Here is a 15,335-nt window from a genome sequence, read left to right as displayed (position 1 = left end):
AGGCAAGGCCTCTGCCACCCGTCACCGTTGGGTTCTTGTTTCTCTATGTTGTCTTCTTTTTTTGAGACAGGGTCTCACTCGGTCACCCAGGCTGGAGTGCAGTGGTGCAATCATGACTCACTGCAGACTTGACCTCCTAGGCTCAGGCAATCCTCCCACATCAGCCTGTGAGTAGCTGGAACTACAGGCACGCACCAACAAAGCTGGTTAATTTTTTTTTTTTTTTAAAGACAGAGTCTCCCTCTGTCACCCAGCCTAGAGTGCAGTGGTGTGATCTCTGCTCACTGCAACCTCCACCTCCTGAGTTCAATTGATTCTCCTGCCTCAGCCTCCCAAGTAGCTAGGACTACAGGTGTGCACCACCACACCCAGCTAATTTTTTGTATTTTTAGTAGAGACAGTGTTTCACCACGTTGGCCAGGCTGATCTCGAACTCCTGACCTCAAGTGATCCATCTTGACCTCCCAAAGTGCTGAGATTACAGGCATGAGCCACCGTGCCTGGCCCCTGGTTACTTATTTTTTATTTTTAGTAGAGATGTGGTCTCGCCATGTTGCCCAGGCTGGTTTTGAACTCCTGCGCTCAAATGATCCTCCCACCTCGGTCTCCCAAAGCACTGGGATTACAGGCATGAGCCATCATGCCTGGCTATATTGTCTTCTTCGTAGTCCTGCTCTGGACCTGAATTCCCTGCTGCGCGTAGTTCCGTGCTTACCATCTCTCTTCCACACTGGAATATAAGCTTCATGAAGGCATTTACTGCTGTTTTCCCAGTGCCTGTAACTCGGTATTTATTTATTTATGTATTTATTTATTTATTTATTTATTTATTTTTGAGATGAAGACTTACTCTTGTCCCCCAGGCTGGAGTGCAATGGCACAATCTTGGCTCACTGCAACCTCTGCCTCCCAGGTTTAAGCGATTCTCCTGCCTCAGCCTCCCGAGTAGCTGGGATTACAGGCGCCTGCCAGCACGCCTGGCTTATTTTTTTATTTTTAGTAGAGACAGGGTTTCACCATGTTGGCCAGGCGGGTCTTGAACTCCTGACCTCAGGTGATCCATCCGCCTCAGCCTCCCAAAGTGCTTGGATTACAGGCGTGAGCCACCGCACCCGGCCTGTAACACGGTTTTTAGAAAGTGTCTGTCGACTGACTAGTGTCAACAGTGTTGGGAGTGACACTGTCCAATTTCCTTTAATAGATAACTGTGATGACTCACAGAAGACGAGAGAAGAGAGTGGCTGTGGGGGTAGCAATGAGGTGGAGAGGAGTAAGCCAGTTCTAGTTGCATTTTGGAGGCAGAGCTGAGAGGACTTGCCGCGGGATGGGCTGTCTGTGTGGAGAAAAGGGCAGAGCAAGGAGGACTTCCCTTGGGGCCTGGAATAGCTGAGTGGATGGAGGCGCCATCCGCAAGGCAGAGGGAACGGAGGTGAGGGTGGGAGGAAATGGGTTTACAGAGGAAAATCAGTAGTTCCATTTTGAAGACAACAGGTTTGAGTTGCTTGTGAAATGTTCCAGCAGTTGGATCTCAGAAAGGTGAGCTGAGACCTACTACAATGTGACCCCATCTGCAAAAGAACGGGTTTTAAAGCCATGGGAACAGATGTAATCTAGCAGGAAGGTGTGGAGCGAGAAGGGAAAAAAGTCTAGGATTGGAGTTTGAGACCAGCCTGGCAAACATGGCAAAAGCCCGTCTCTACTAAAAATATAAAAACAAATTAGCCAGCTGTGGTGGCTCATGCCTGTAACCCCAGCTACTCGGGAGGCTGGGGCAGGAGAATTGCTTGAACCTGGGAGGCAGAGGTTGCAGTGAGCTGAGATTGTGCCACTGCACTCCAGCCTGGGTGACAGAGCAAGATTCCATCTCAAAACAACAACAACAACAACAACAACAACAAAGAATCCAGATCATGTTCTGAAAAACTCCATTTGGAGATAGAGAGAGAGGAGGAAGAGGAGGAGTTGTCAAAGAGAGGTCAAAAAAGGCCGTGGGTCTTTTTTGTCACGAAGAATGGAACCCTGCAAGCTGAGAGATGGGAATGTTTCCAGAAATGGGTCCTTTCATCCTTGGGGCCCTAGGACTTGGGGGTTTGGGGGCGGGGGCGCTAGCACAGTGACTCCCTGCAGAGCCAGCCCTACACTGTCAAGGGCACCCTGGTGCTTCTCCCCTCACCCTTATGTGCTCTGCCCTGGCTCCCGGCCTGGGTATGTGTGGACCTTTCCAGAGAGATATTTTCCAATCTCTGCATTGAGCATCATTCTACCTCACCCACCCTAGGTCACCCTGACAGCTTCTCTGGGGACACTGAACACCCTTGCTGACGTCCCAGACAGTGTGGTGCAGGGCAGAGGCCAGAAGCAGCTTACCATTTCTACCAGTGACCGGAAGCTGTTGAACTTCATCCTTCAGCACGTGACATACACCAGCACGGGGTACCAGTACCAGAAGGTGGACATAGGTGAGAGCCTGTCCTTGGGGTGCAAAATGCTTAGGGATCCAGAAGATCCCTCTGGGCCCTCTCAAAGTCGTCCTCCTTCAGGAAGCCTGCCTGTTTTTCTGTGGTTTTTGTTTGTTTGTTTGAGACAGAGTCTCACTCTGCCACCCAGGCTGGAGTGCAGTGTTGTGATTTCTGCTCACTGCAATCTCCACCTCCCAGGTTCAAGCGATTCTCCTGCCTCAACCTCCCAAGTAGCTGGGATTACAGGCACCTGCCACCATGCCCGGCTAATTTTTGTATTTTGAATAGAGACAGGGTTTCACCATCTTGGCCAGGCTGGTCTTGAACTCCTGACCTCATGATCTACCTGCCTCGGCCTCCCAAAGTGCTGGCATTACAGGTGTGAACTACTGCACCCAGCCTGCCTGCCTGCTTTTAAGATTCCTGCCCTCTTTCTTCTTTCTAACCCCAGACACATAACTTCATAATTACAGTACCCAGTACTATCCCCACATTGCCATTGACCCCATAGAGCCACTCGAGGAGAGAACAAATCATGCTGTGCGCGTTGCACATGGTGAGAACCATCCAGTTCTGCCCCCAGTCCTCTGCTGCTCTCAGAGCTGAAGATTTCCACTACAGTAGAGGAGGGAGCCAGCCTGTGCCTCAGCATCTTGTCTTGGGCACTAATAGGAAAGAACTGGGAGAAGTCCCCGTTCCAAGGGCAGTGGCTTTGTCTCTCCCCTCCTTCCCTCCCACCAAGAAGTTCTAGGGAGAACAATCCCTGCCACTCTCAGGGCAGCCTGAGTTTCTTTCTGGATGAGTTAAAAGCACCCTTTTCTCTTTTGACCAGATACACAGGATGCATTCCCAGGACACCAACGGAAAAAAATGTAACAGGGTTACAGATGATATTCATGGCCACTAGCTAAAGAGTTAATTCTCCCCACCTTCAGATTTTCAAACATTCCTCTTCACAAGATTACCCTGTGAGGCAAAATAGGGTGGGTATTGTTATCCTGGTTTTGCAGACAGAGAAAAAAGTCAGATAGGAAATCGTAAAGTCAAACTTAGCCCAGACCCTCTGGTTTCAAGCCCACTCCACCCTACCACATCCTCACAGGGGAAGGAATGTGAACTTAGGAGTCATTGAGCACGTTGCCCCAGGGACACAGCAAGGCGGAAGCCTGAATGCCAGATACTCTATGGGGTCCTTAATCTCATCCCAGCCAGGACTCACCCCACCAAACCTGCACTCGCCTGTCATGGTGGCTTCCCGGGGTGGCATGGAGTTTGAGCCAGACATGATACTGCCTGTGCCATGACCTTATTTCTCCCTCCAGTGAGTCTGGAGTCCCGGTCCTCAGTGGCCAAGTTTCCAGTGACCATCCGCCATCCTGTCATACCCAAGCTATACGACCCTGGACCAGGTAAGGCCCTTGTCCTTGGGGCTCCATGGTGGCACCCTGTGAAGCTATTGGTGAACTTCAGAGGGGATCACCTCTGAGACGGAGGATAATTGATCAAAATGACAGCTCTGATATGCTCCCTGACAAGCTTTGTTGGGAGGAAAAAACTTCTAGGACACAGTCCCCTAAAATTGCTCAATGATATTTAACTTATTTTGTGGTTGTGTGCTAGTTTTGGGAAAGAAAAGCCAATGAATTATAACATTTTAGTAAGTAATAATAATAAACAGAGTGGTACTGAATCAAATTGGAAATCTAGATATAAACCCAGTACATGTTGGAATTTCACTGTGTGATAAAGACAACTTGTCTGGCCGGGCGTGGTGGCTCACGTCTGTAATCTCAACACTTTGGAAGGCCTAGGTGGGCGGATCACCTGAGGTCAGGAGTTCAAGACCAGCCTAGCATATGGTGAAACCCCACCTCTACTAAAAATACACAAATTAGCTGCGCATGGCAGCGGGCGCCTGTAATCCCAGCTACTTGGGAGGCTGAGGCAGGAGAATCTCTTGAACCCAGGAGGTGGAGGTTTCAGTGAGCTGAGATTACGCCACTTCACTTCAGCCTAGGCAATAGAGCAAGACTCTGTCTCGAAAAAGAGAGAGAGAGAGAGACAGCTTGTCAAATTAAAGGAGGGCAAATGAACAAATGAAAAATGGGCTTTTCAAAAAATTATGTGAGATAATGGTGTAGCTATAAGAAAGATAAAAAGCTGAATCCAAGTGTGACGGCACCTGTAATCCAGCTCACACCTCTAATCTCAGCTACTCAGGAGGCAGAGATGGGAGGGTGGCTTGAGCCTGGGAAGTTGAAGCTGCAGTGAGCCACGATCACCACTATACTCTAGCCTGTGCAACACAGCAAGACCCTGTCTCAAAAAAAAATTAACAATTGAAAAATAACTTTAAAATTAGAAGTAAAACTTGAATCTATGCCACAGTTCATACCAAGATAATCTGATCCAATTGATCAGATATCTAAATACGTTTTAAAGTACTAGAAAAAAAACTTGTAGTTTAAAAGTTAGCCAGATGTGGTGGCGTGCGCCTGTAATCCCAGCTACTGGGGGGGCTGAGGCAGGAGAATCATTTGAACCCTGGAGGCAGAGGTTGCAGGGAGCCGAGATCCTGCCATTGCATTCCAGCCTGGATGACAGGGCAAGACTCCGTCTCAAAAAAAAAAGAAAAAAAATTATAGTTTAAAAAGCAATCTTGGGGTATAAGGCATGACACAAAACTCAGAGACCATAAAGAAAAAATTAAAAATATAAAATATATAAAATTTTATATATTAAAATTAGCAAATTTTAATAAGTAAAGTCAAATAACAAAGGACAAATTGGGAAAAAATCTTTAATTCAGGTTAAAGACAAAGGTCTAATTTTACTTAAGGGCATCTATGGGCCGGGCGCGGTGGCTCACGCCTGTAATCCCAACACTTTTGGAGGCCGAGACTGGCAGACCACGAGGTCAGGAGATCGAGACCACCTGGCTAACATGATGAAACCCCGTGTCTACTAAAAATACAAAAAATTAGCCTGGCGTGTTGGCAGGTGCCTGTAGTCCCAGCTACTCGGGAGACTGAAGCAGGAGAATAGTGTGAACCCGGGAGGCGGAGCTTGCAGTGAGCTGAGATCATGCCACTGCACTCCAGCCTGGGGGACAGAGTGAGACTCTGTCTCAAAAAAAAAAAAAAAAAAAAAAAAATTCTATGAATCAATAAGAAAAGAACACCCAATAATGGAAAAATGCACAGTTCAGAAAAAATTAAATTCAGCAACACTTTTAGCCATTAAAATATATGCCACTCTCACACTGAGAAAAGTGCATATGAAAACTACTTTCACATCAAAAAGGTTTTGGACAGGGCTGGAAAAACAGCATATCAATTGCGGTTAGGAATGCAAATTGGCACCTCTCTGGAGGCAATTTGGCAATACCTATCAACATTTTAAATGTGTTTAAATGTTTAAATATCCTTTAGGCCGGCAATTCCATTTCTATAAATTATCCTACAGATATTAATATCTGTGTGAAACGACATTTGTTTGAGGTTATTTATTGCAGCACTGTTTGCAATGACAAAAAACAGAACGGGCTGGGCGCGGTGGTTCACACCAGTAATCCCAGCATTTTGGGAGGCCAAGGTGAGCAGATCACTTAAGGTCAGGAGTTCAGGATCAGCCTGGCCAACATGGTGAAAACCCATCTCTACTAAAAATCCAAAAAATCCAAAACCGGGCATGGTGGTACATGTCTGTATTCCCTGCTACTTGGTGGGCTGAAGCAGGAGAATCACTTGAACCTGGGAGGCGGAGTTTGCAGTGAGCTGAGATCACGCCACTGCACTCCAGTCTGGGTGACAGAGCCAGAACCTGTCTAAAAAAAAGGGGCAAGAGAGTGGCACAGGGGGAGGGTTCTGGAACAACTGCTGTCCAAACGACTTCTGATTTTTGTCATTCTGGGAAAGTGGCTCTGTGTACTCACCCACTAACAGGTAGGGTTGTGGCTTCCAGCATGCATTAACTCCAGCTGGCCCCATGCCATGCAGACACGGGGAACTGCACAGTCAGATGCCAGTTCTCCGTTTAGTGGCTGAATCCCAAACACACCTGCAGCTCCAGTTGTGACGTCATGGGGTCTTTTCCGTAGGAAACCTGTCCGCTCTCCAGTCTCTTATACGTCATATGCCTTAAGATAGACAATTCGGTCCAGGCCTTGCAATCTCCAGTAAACCTATTTCTAACCATGTCTTCCTGAGGATAGAGATCAGGTAAGCTTTTCTCTAGCAGTTGCAGATGATGGTAGAAGCAAGTCTCAAGATTTGTAGATGTTTTCTCCTCTTCCTGGGCTCCATGACCCTCCATATTGAACCCTTAGATGGGCAAAGCTCTGTGCATTTCAACTCCTAATATTAAGACAAACACCAGGAACAGTGGTTCATGCCTGTAATCCCAGCACTTTAGGAGGCCGAGGCAGACAGATCACCTGAGGTCAGAAGTTTGAGACCAGGAGACTAGGAGTTGAGACCATCCTGGCCAACATAGTGAAACCCCATCTCTACTAAAAATACAAAATTAGCCAGGTGTGCTGGCACATGCCTATAATCCCAGCTACTTGGGAGGCTGAGGCAGAAGAATCACTTGAACCTGGGAGGCGGAATTTGCAGTGAACCGAGATTGCACCATTGCATTCCAGCCTGGGCGACAGAAGCAAAACTCCGTCTCAAAAAAAAATTAAAAAATAAAATAAATAAAAAATAATAAATAAATAAATAAATAAATAGCAGAACACAAGCGAAGTGCTAACAGGCAGGAGGTGTAAAATGAAGCATTCAGACAGACAGTTGGGAAATGACATAGTGGAGCCAACAGAACCAGGAAATGCAACAAATTGGGTATGTTGTAAATGTCTTTATTTTCTAATGCAACTAACAAACTCTTATTAAGCACCTCCTGGGTACAAGAGGCATGAGACCCACAGACACTGACAGGTTATGGCAGAAATAAGCCATTGGATCAAAGCAGGAAAAGACAGTGAAGCTTCCTACAGGACAGATCTCTGACACCCACTGTTTTCTGCCCAGAGAGGAAGCTCAGAAACCTGGTTACCATTGCCACCAAGACTTTCCTCCGCCCCTACAAGCTCATGATCATGCTCCGGAGTATTCGAGAGTATTACCCGGACTTGACCGTGATAGTGGCTGACGACAGCAAGAAGCCCCTGGAAATTAAAGACAACCACGTGGAGTATTACACTATGCCCTTTGGGAAGGTATGTCCCTCTCAGATTGGGGGGCACCTGCATTCCAGGACAAGAGGGCCCCAGGGTCAGGTTCCACCCTGGATGGGGCCGTTTCCTCAAGGGTCTTCCCAAGAAAGCAGGGTCCAGGAATAGGAGTGGGTGAGGGCTGTCCTCTGAGTCCCCTTGCTGATCAGAGAGAAATTGGTCAGCTTCACTTTTCTGCATTCAGGAGGTGGTTATTCCACCTTTCCTCATATTTTTTTTCTTTCCTTTTTTTTTTTTTTTGAGATGGAGTCTTGCTCTGTCGCTCAGGCTGGAGGGCAGTAGCATGATCTCAGCTCACTGCAACCTCTGCCTCCTGAATTCAAGTGATTCTCCTACCTCAGCCTCCCGAGTAGGTGGGACTACGAGCGTGCACCACCACACCCGGCTTTTTTTTGTATCTTTAGTAGAGACGGGGTTTCACCATGTTGGGCAGGCTGGTCTCAAACTCCTGACCTTAGGTGATCTGCCTGTCTTGGTTTCCCAAAGTGCTGGGATTACAGATGTGAGCCACCACGCCCAGTCTCTCATTTCTATTTTTTTATTTTTCATTTTTTTGAGATGGAGTCTTGCTGTGTCACCTAAGCTGGAGTGCAGTGGTGCAATCATGGTGATCATGGCAGCCTCAACCTTAAAGTCTCAAGTGATTTTCTCACCTCTGTCTCCCTAGTAGCTGGGACTACAGGCATGCACCATGATGCCAGGCTAATTTTTAAAATTTTTTGTAGAGATGGGGTCTCACTGTGTTGGCCAGGTTGGTCTCGAACTCCTGGGCTCAAGTGATCCTTCCACCTAGGCTTCCCAAAGTGCTGGGATTACAGGCATGAGCCACTGTACCCTGCTCCCATCTTTCCTCATTTCTCATGTGGAAATTGATTGGGGTCCTTATAAGTGACTTGAGGTCTCTGACATCCCAAAGATTCCTGACATGTAGAGAAATCTCTCATTTCCATGATTCTACCAAAGCTAGGGTCTTGGCCTCTCTCTCCTCTTTCTCTCTCTCCCTCTTTCTCCTTGACTCTCCCTCCCCACTCTCTCTTTCTCTCTCCTTCTCCCTCTCTTCTTCCCACCCTCCCGCTCTCCCCTTCCTCTCTTTCTCCCCACTCCCTCTTTCTCTCTCCCTCTCTTCTTCCAACCCTCCCTCTCTCCCCCTGCCTCTCTCTCTCCCTCCCCACTCTCTCTTTCTCTCTCCCTCTCTTCTTCACACCCTCCCTCTCTCCATCCGCCTCTCTTTCTACCTCCCCGCTCTTTCTCTCTCCCTCTCTTATTCCCACCCTCCCTCTCTTCCCCTGCCTCCCTCTCTCTCTGCCTCCCTGCTCTCTCTTTCTCTTTCCCTTTCTTCTTCCCACCCTCCCTCTCTCCCCTCACCTCTCTCTCTTCCTCCCCACTCTCTCTTTCTCTCTCCCTCTCTTCTTCACACCCTCCCTCTCTCTCTCCCCCACCTCTCTCCCTCCTTGCTACTCTCTCCCTCTCTCATTTTCTTCTTCCCTCTCTCTCCCCCTTCCTTCCTCCAAGGACAAAGGAGGAAGTGAATATTATACATACCAGACGTCCCTCAAACTTGACATTTTACAGGAGACAAAAGGAGAGCCATAGAAACTGTCATGTGAAAAGGGACTTCAGCCAATTCATATAGGCCATAGAGCCAAAGAGTGACTTTCTAGCCTTTCTTTGTCTCAGTCTTTGATCCACATAGTCACTGTCCCTTCCAGACTTTCTCTGAGACATGGACTTCCTTCAACCCTGTGGTTCTCAGCCTTGGCTTTACATTGGATTCGCTTGCACCAATTCTAACGGAATTTGTCTGCAGTGCATGCAGCCTGGCCGTTGGGAATTTAGAAAGCGCCCCCAGGTGATTCTAATATGTAATATGGGCAACCACTCCTTTAACCTCATTTCATCTATAGGGTTGGTTTGCTGGTAGGAACCTGGCCATATCTCAGGTCACCACCAAATACGTTCTCTGGGTGGACGATGATTTTCTCTTCAATGAGAAGACCAAGATTGAGGTGCTGGTGGATGTCCTGGAGAAAACGGAACTGGACGTGGTAAGGGACAGTTGCCAGTTTTACCCAGCCGCAATCTGTAGAGATAGAGAAGGAGGGAGATGAGAGCGGGAAGAAATATATGAGAAGAGGAGGGGGAGGGAGGGGAGGGAGAAGGGCTGGCACAGGAGGCAAATAGGCCAGTGCAACCCAGGTGGAGAGTGCTGCACCAGCTCATGCCTCCACACTGACTTTTCTTTGAGTAAATTACAACCCCTCCCTAATTTGCAATTGTTTTCCTTTATTGGTGTGTTTATGCAGAATTTCTAACTTCCTTCATTGACTAGTATGAGATTAAAGACAGCAGCCCTCTGGTTCTGTCACACAACATTAAAAACAGTATAAATGGCACAAAGCTTTAAAAGGACACATGGCACTAATGACATTTTTAAAAAGAATAAGAAGAAAATAATAAAAACAGCCTAGGCGTGGTGTCTCACACCTGTAGTCCCAGCCCTTTGGGAGGCTGAAGCAGGGTGATCACTTGAGCCCAGGAGTTCAAGACCAGCTTGGGCAACATGGCAAAACCTCATCCGTACAAAGAAATAAAAAAAAATTAGCCAGGGGTGGTGGTGTGCATCTGTAGTTCAAGCTACTCAGAAGCTGAGGTGGGAGGATCACCTGAGCCCAGGAGGTGGAGGATGCAGTGAGCTGAGATTGTGTCACTGCACTCCAGCCTGGACGACAGAGTGATACCTGTCTCAAAAAAAGAAAAGAAAAGAATAAAAACATCAAAAGCAAATTCACCGTAGAAAAGAAAAAGGGGCATGGATGAGAAGGTAAGTGGTGTCGTGACCACAGTTAACTCTACTGCAAGTGGACACTCTGCAAAACACCTAGATCAGCAAAGACATCTCTTGGCAACTTGTACAGAGACCAGAGCACAATAACTTAAGAAAGAAGATGTTCCAGCTCATGTAACAACCACACTGGCAGCTGAGCTGGCTTCAGGATCATCCTGGATCAGCTTCCTTTTCTTGTTGCTCCTCGATCCTTTGGTTCCCGGCTGCATGGTCAGGAGGAAGATGGGAAGAGGAAGTGAAGGGAGAGCAGGTTTCTTTTAAGGATATGATGTAAACATTTCTCGCATCAGTTCTAAATCATATCCCTTCAGCCAGAACTTGGTCACACAGTGAAACCTTGCTGCAAGGGAGGTCGGGAAATGCAGTCTTTTTTTCCTTAAATAACAAATGGGCTTTTGTTTTTTATTTTTATAGATTGGGGGGCCCAGGTGCAGATAGCTTATACACATGTCTTTCGTAGTGCTGAAGTCTGGGTTTTTAGTGTACCCTTTACCCGCATAGCGAACATTGTACCCAACAGGTAATTTTTCAACCCTCACCCAGTCTTCTTTTTTTTTTTTTGAGACAGAGTCTTGCTCTGTCACCCAGGCTGGAGTGCAGTGGCACGATCTCGGCTCACTGCAGCCTCTATCTCCTGGGTTCAAGTGATTCTCCTACCTCAGCCTCCCGAGTAGCTGGGACCATAGGCACATGCCACCGTGCCCGGCTGATTTTTGTATTTTTAGTAGAGACAGGGTCTCACCATATTGGCCAGGCTGCTCTTGAACTCCTGACCTCAGGAGATCCACCTCAGCCTCCCAAAGTGCTGGGATTACTGGCGTGAGCCACCATGCCCCGCCTAACCCTCGACCACTCTTAACCTCCTACCTTTTGTATTCCCCGGTGTCTGTTATTCCACTCTGTATGCCCATGTGTACCCATTGTTTAGCTCCTGGAAATGTAGTCTTTAGCTGACTAGTTGACTATGTCATAAAACTCAGAAGGGTCATTTACTAAAAGGAAGAAGGAAAGAACAGGTGATGAGGGACAATGAGCAGACTTTACCATGTCCCCCTTAGAAGATTATGATTCTTTCAGAGATAGATGTACTTGCTCATCTGTTGTGCTCAGGCTCAAACATGAAAATACACATCTCTTCTGTGAGTGCATGGATAGGCAGTTCAGAGAGGTAAGCCAGGAGCAGAAAATAGTAGGAAGACAACTCGAGACAAACAGCTCCCTGCAAGACATCTAACAAGTGGAAATTCCGCAAATGGACCAGTGCACACGGGCTGCCTCTTACCCATACTGCAGTACTCCTCACCCAGTGGAAGGGAGTGAGTTACCTTCTTCTGGAAAGATAACCTTCTTTGGTCTTGGGTAAGGGCTACTCATGCCAAGGAGATTTTCTGGGGTACGCAGGAAATAAAAGAGCCCAGGGACCCAACAGTAGTATAGTGAAAGCCGTGGCCACAACAGCAAAAAGGCAGTCCCTGAGGGATAATTTGAAGGATAGATAGAGAAATAACAATTCTCGTTATAACCGAGGTGCAGTCCAGCAAGGCTTCCTGGAAGAGGCAGGATGAATATTGATCTGCACTCTCTAACATGGGTTTCTCTGCCTGCTGGTTAGGTAGGCGGCAGTGTGCTGGGAAATGTGTTCCAGTTTAAGTTGTTGCTGGAACAGAGTGAGAACGGGGCCTGCCTTCACAAGAGGACGGGATTTTTCCAACCCCTGGATGGCTTCCCCAACTGTGTGGTGACCAGTGGCGTGGTCAACTTCTTCCTGGCCCATACGGAGCGACTCCAAAGAGTTGGCTTTGATCCCCGCCTGCAACGAGTGGCTCACTCAGGTGGGAAGGCTGAAAGAGTGAGGAAGGGAGCTGGGCTGGGAATTAGCTACAAAAGTTTGTTCTTTCCAAGGGCTGTCCCCAGCTGGCTGATGGTGGTCACTTGCCCAGCAGCAGTACGTCCTTTTCCCCTTTCTCCCCAGACTAGGGAGCTCTTGATCTCTCTGACCTCCCTCCTCACGTCTCTTTGACTTCTGTGTATCCTGTAGGCTGCCCTTCTTTTCCTTTCCCTTCCTTTCCCTACAGCTCTGTCTTCTTCCTCCTTTCCCATGCTGCTTCATATTCTATTTTTCCAGAAATCCTGTCCTGTTAACTGCTCTCTCTTTCCCTCTTACTCCATCAGCCCTGGAGTCCACAGTTCTGTCCAGTTTGAAAGCCAATCTGTGCCTCTCTGCCTCTGTGCCCATATCTCTGCCTGAGAAATGAGCTTATTTATTTCCTTCCAGCTCATCAGCAGGGACAGGCTCCTAGAGTTAAGGGTGTGGCTTCACGTGGGGCTTCACAGTTCACATTCTCCAGTGTATGAACTGTGTCCTCTCCCTGGGACTCTCCCCCCTCAGACCTGGAATAGTACCCATTTTTCTGACCACAGCTCCCACTTCCTTCTGCTCTCCCTCTCTTTGCAGAATTCTTCATTGATGGGCTGGGGACCCTACTCGTGGGGTCATGCCCAGAAGTGATTATAGGTCACCAGTCTCGGTCTCCAGTGGTGGACTCAGAGCTGGCTGCCCTAGAGAAGACCTACAATACATACCGGTCCAACACCCTCGCCCAGGTCCAGTTCAAGCTGGCTCTCCACTACTTCAAGAACCATCTCCAATGTGCCACATAAAGGTGTGAGGGCATAGGAGAAACACTAGACTGGCTGGTTATGGTATCTATAGCAGGCCACCAAAAACTGGACTCCTGATAGGTGAACATTGTAGCAAACCAGCTGGTGGGTAGGGCAAGGGGAAATGGCTCAGTTACTGAAGTACCAATCAAAGGTGAAGGGTTGTTAGAAATGAACCAGTCACTGACCAGGGCAGTGGAGACTGTATTAATAGCAATGATTTGTACAATGCCCTGCTTTTTATGAATCATTTACATGGACAGTATCTCATATCATCTCATCTGATCTCACACAGAAGACTACATTTGTTGGTGTCCTCAGTCAAAAGAACAGCTGCCTGGTCCTTGATAGTTGTTTGGTGGAGATTCTGTCACAGTCAGAAGCATTGGCTCCAGCATCACTGTCATCCCTACATTTGTATTGGGTTCTATCTTGTAGACTCAAAAATGTGAACAATCTAGGGTCCTTGCCTTGAGGAGGTTTGCAGCCTGGTTCAGTTCAGTCTAATCACAGAATCAGGCAGCCAGAGTCAGAGGATCAGAGAAGGGAAGCCATCACCAGGTCCCAGGCAGCGGAGGAAGTCTCTGTGGAGTGAACTTGTTAGGAGCCTGAAAGCAGACATTCAGGCATCAGAGAGGGCGGGAGGGTCCTGGGGCCATCCCACTGTCTACCAGAACAAAGGCTGCCCTGGCATCAGACTTGCTCCAGACCTGTTCCAGAATGCCAGGGATTGAACTCAGAGCCCATGCCAAGGTGTCCAAGGTGTGACGGCAAACAGACAGTGTGAGTGTGGTGACAGGCCACCAAGCTCCAGGGACCTGAGGCCAGTTGCTGATCACTCAAAACTCATGACATTTACAGAGTGGTTCCATCACTCTGTTGTTGGATAAGCCTCTTTCTGTTGCCTGGGGGTTGGCAGATTGCTGAGACCAGCTCAATTGTGGAGACCCTAACCCAGCGGTGCTGGAGGAATTAAAGACACACACACAGAAATATAGAGGGTGGAGTGGGAAATCAGGGGACTCACAGCCTTCAGAGTTGAGAGCCCCAAACAGAGTTTGACCCATATATTTATTGACAGCAAGCCAGTGATAAACATTGTTTCTATAGATTATAGATTAACTAAAAGTATTCCTTATGGGAAACAAAGGGATGGGTCAAAACAAAGGGATGGGCTCTGGCTAGTTATCTGCAGCAGGAACATGTCCTTAAGGCACAGATAGCTCATGCTATTGTTTGTGGCTTAGGAATGCTTTAAGTTGTTTTCAGCCCTGGGTGAGCCAGGTGTTCCTTGCCCTTATTCCGGTAAACCCACAACCTTCAGCATGGGCATCATGGCCATCACGAACATGTCACAGTACTGCAGAGATTTTGTTTATGGCCAGTTTTTGGGCCAGTTTATGGCCCAGTTTGGGGGCCTGTTCCCAACATGTCCCGCTTTTTTGTTTTCCAAAGCAATAAAAGCAAAGGCAGCTTTGTCACGGTGAGCTACTCTCAGGAGTTGGGATCCGTATCTGCAGACTATACAAAGACAAACAACACAGATTAAAAGCACAATCATCACTGAAATCACAGAGCTACCAAGTGTCTTCATCTATTTTAATGGGTTAATAGCTGCTAATCTGTCTGCAGCTCCTTCAAGCACTCCAGTTCCTGGCATTAAGGTCAGGTGTGCCCAGGATGCTTTAAATATTTGTTCTTTTAATTTTGCAATATCCAAAGACAAGTTTGTAGAGTGTCCTTCTAGATACTTTTTTATTTTTTCCTAAATTTTGATCTTATTAAGAGTCATTAATAGTTTCCACAAATTCTTATGTTTAGCTCCTACAGTGGCCTTATCATTTGAGATTGAGGTGCCACTATACTGCCATGTTTCCAGATAATAGGAACTCTTGCCATATTTCTTACCCTTTCTAGCATCTGATGTTTTGTTTAGATCAGCTGAATGTAGTGTGGCCGTGGCACGCAGACTGAGAGGTGCAATTCAGCTAAACATCCCCTTAGGGGACTAATCAATAATGATTCCATAGGAATTGTTGTGCAGCACTTCTGCCTGTTCTGCTATGCAATCTTCCCAAACAAGTTAGTTCATTATTTCTGGCCAGGTCCAATTCTGTTTACAAATAGATTTTTG

The 15,335-nt window shown here is 47.4% G+C and overlaps 1 protein-coding gene across 3 annotated transcripts in view; it reads left to right on the top strand.

Annotated features, from left to right (window-relative positions):
- Positions 1 to 13,458, top strand: part of B4GALNT2 (beta-1,4-N-acetyl-galactosaminyltransferase 2) — a 37,001-nt gene extending 23,543 nt beyond the window's left edge. For all 3 annotated transcript variants that reach the window (XM_025362850.1, XM_025362848.1, XM_025362849.1), the window contains exons 6-11: positions 2,279 to 2,459; positions 3,782 to 3,868; positions 7,493 to 7,680; positions 9,600 to 9,740; positions 12,153 to 12,372; positions 12,996 to 13,458. In XM_025362850.1, coding sequence (XP_025218635.1) covers positions 2,279 to 2,459; positions 3,782 to 3,868; positions 7,493 to 7,680; positions 9,600 to 9,740; positions 12,153 to 12,372; positions 12,996 to 13,201 — 1,023 coding nt within the window. In that variant the 3' untranslated portion in view covers positions 13,202 to 13,458. The remainder of the gene's footprint in view (positions 1 to 2,278; positions 2,460 to 3,781; positions 3,869 to 7,492; positions 7,681 to 9,599; positions 9,741 to 12,152; positions 12,373 to 12,995) is intronic.
- Positions 13,459 to 15,335: the final 1,877 nt, after the last annotated feature.

The sequence above is a fragment of the Theropithecus gelada genome, chromosome 16 (assembly GCF_003255815.1).
Source record: "Theropithecus gelada isolate Dixy chromosome 16, Tgel_1.0, whole genome shotgun sequence".
Taxonomy (NCBI): domain Eukaryota; kingdom Metazoa; phylum Chordata; class Mammalia; order Primates; family Cercopithecidae; genus Theropithecus; species Theropithecus gelada.
Note: the sequence above shows the minus strand (reverse complement) of the source record. Positions and strands in the feature narration are given on the sequence as shown.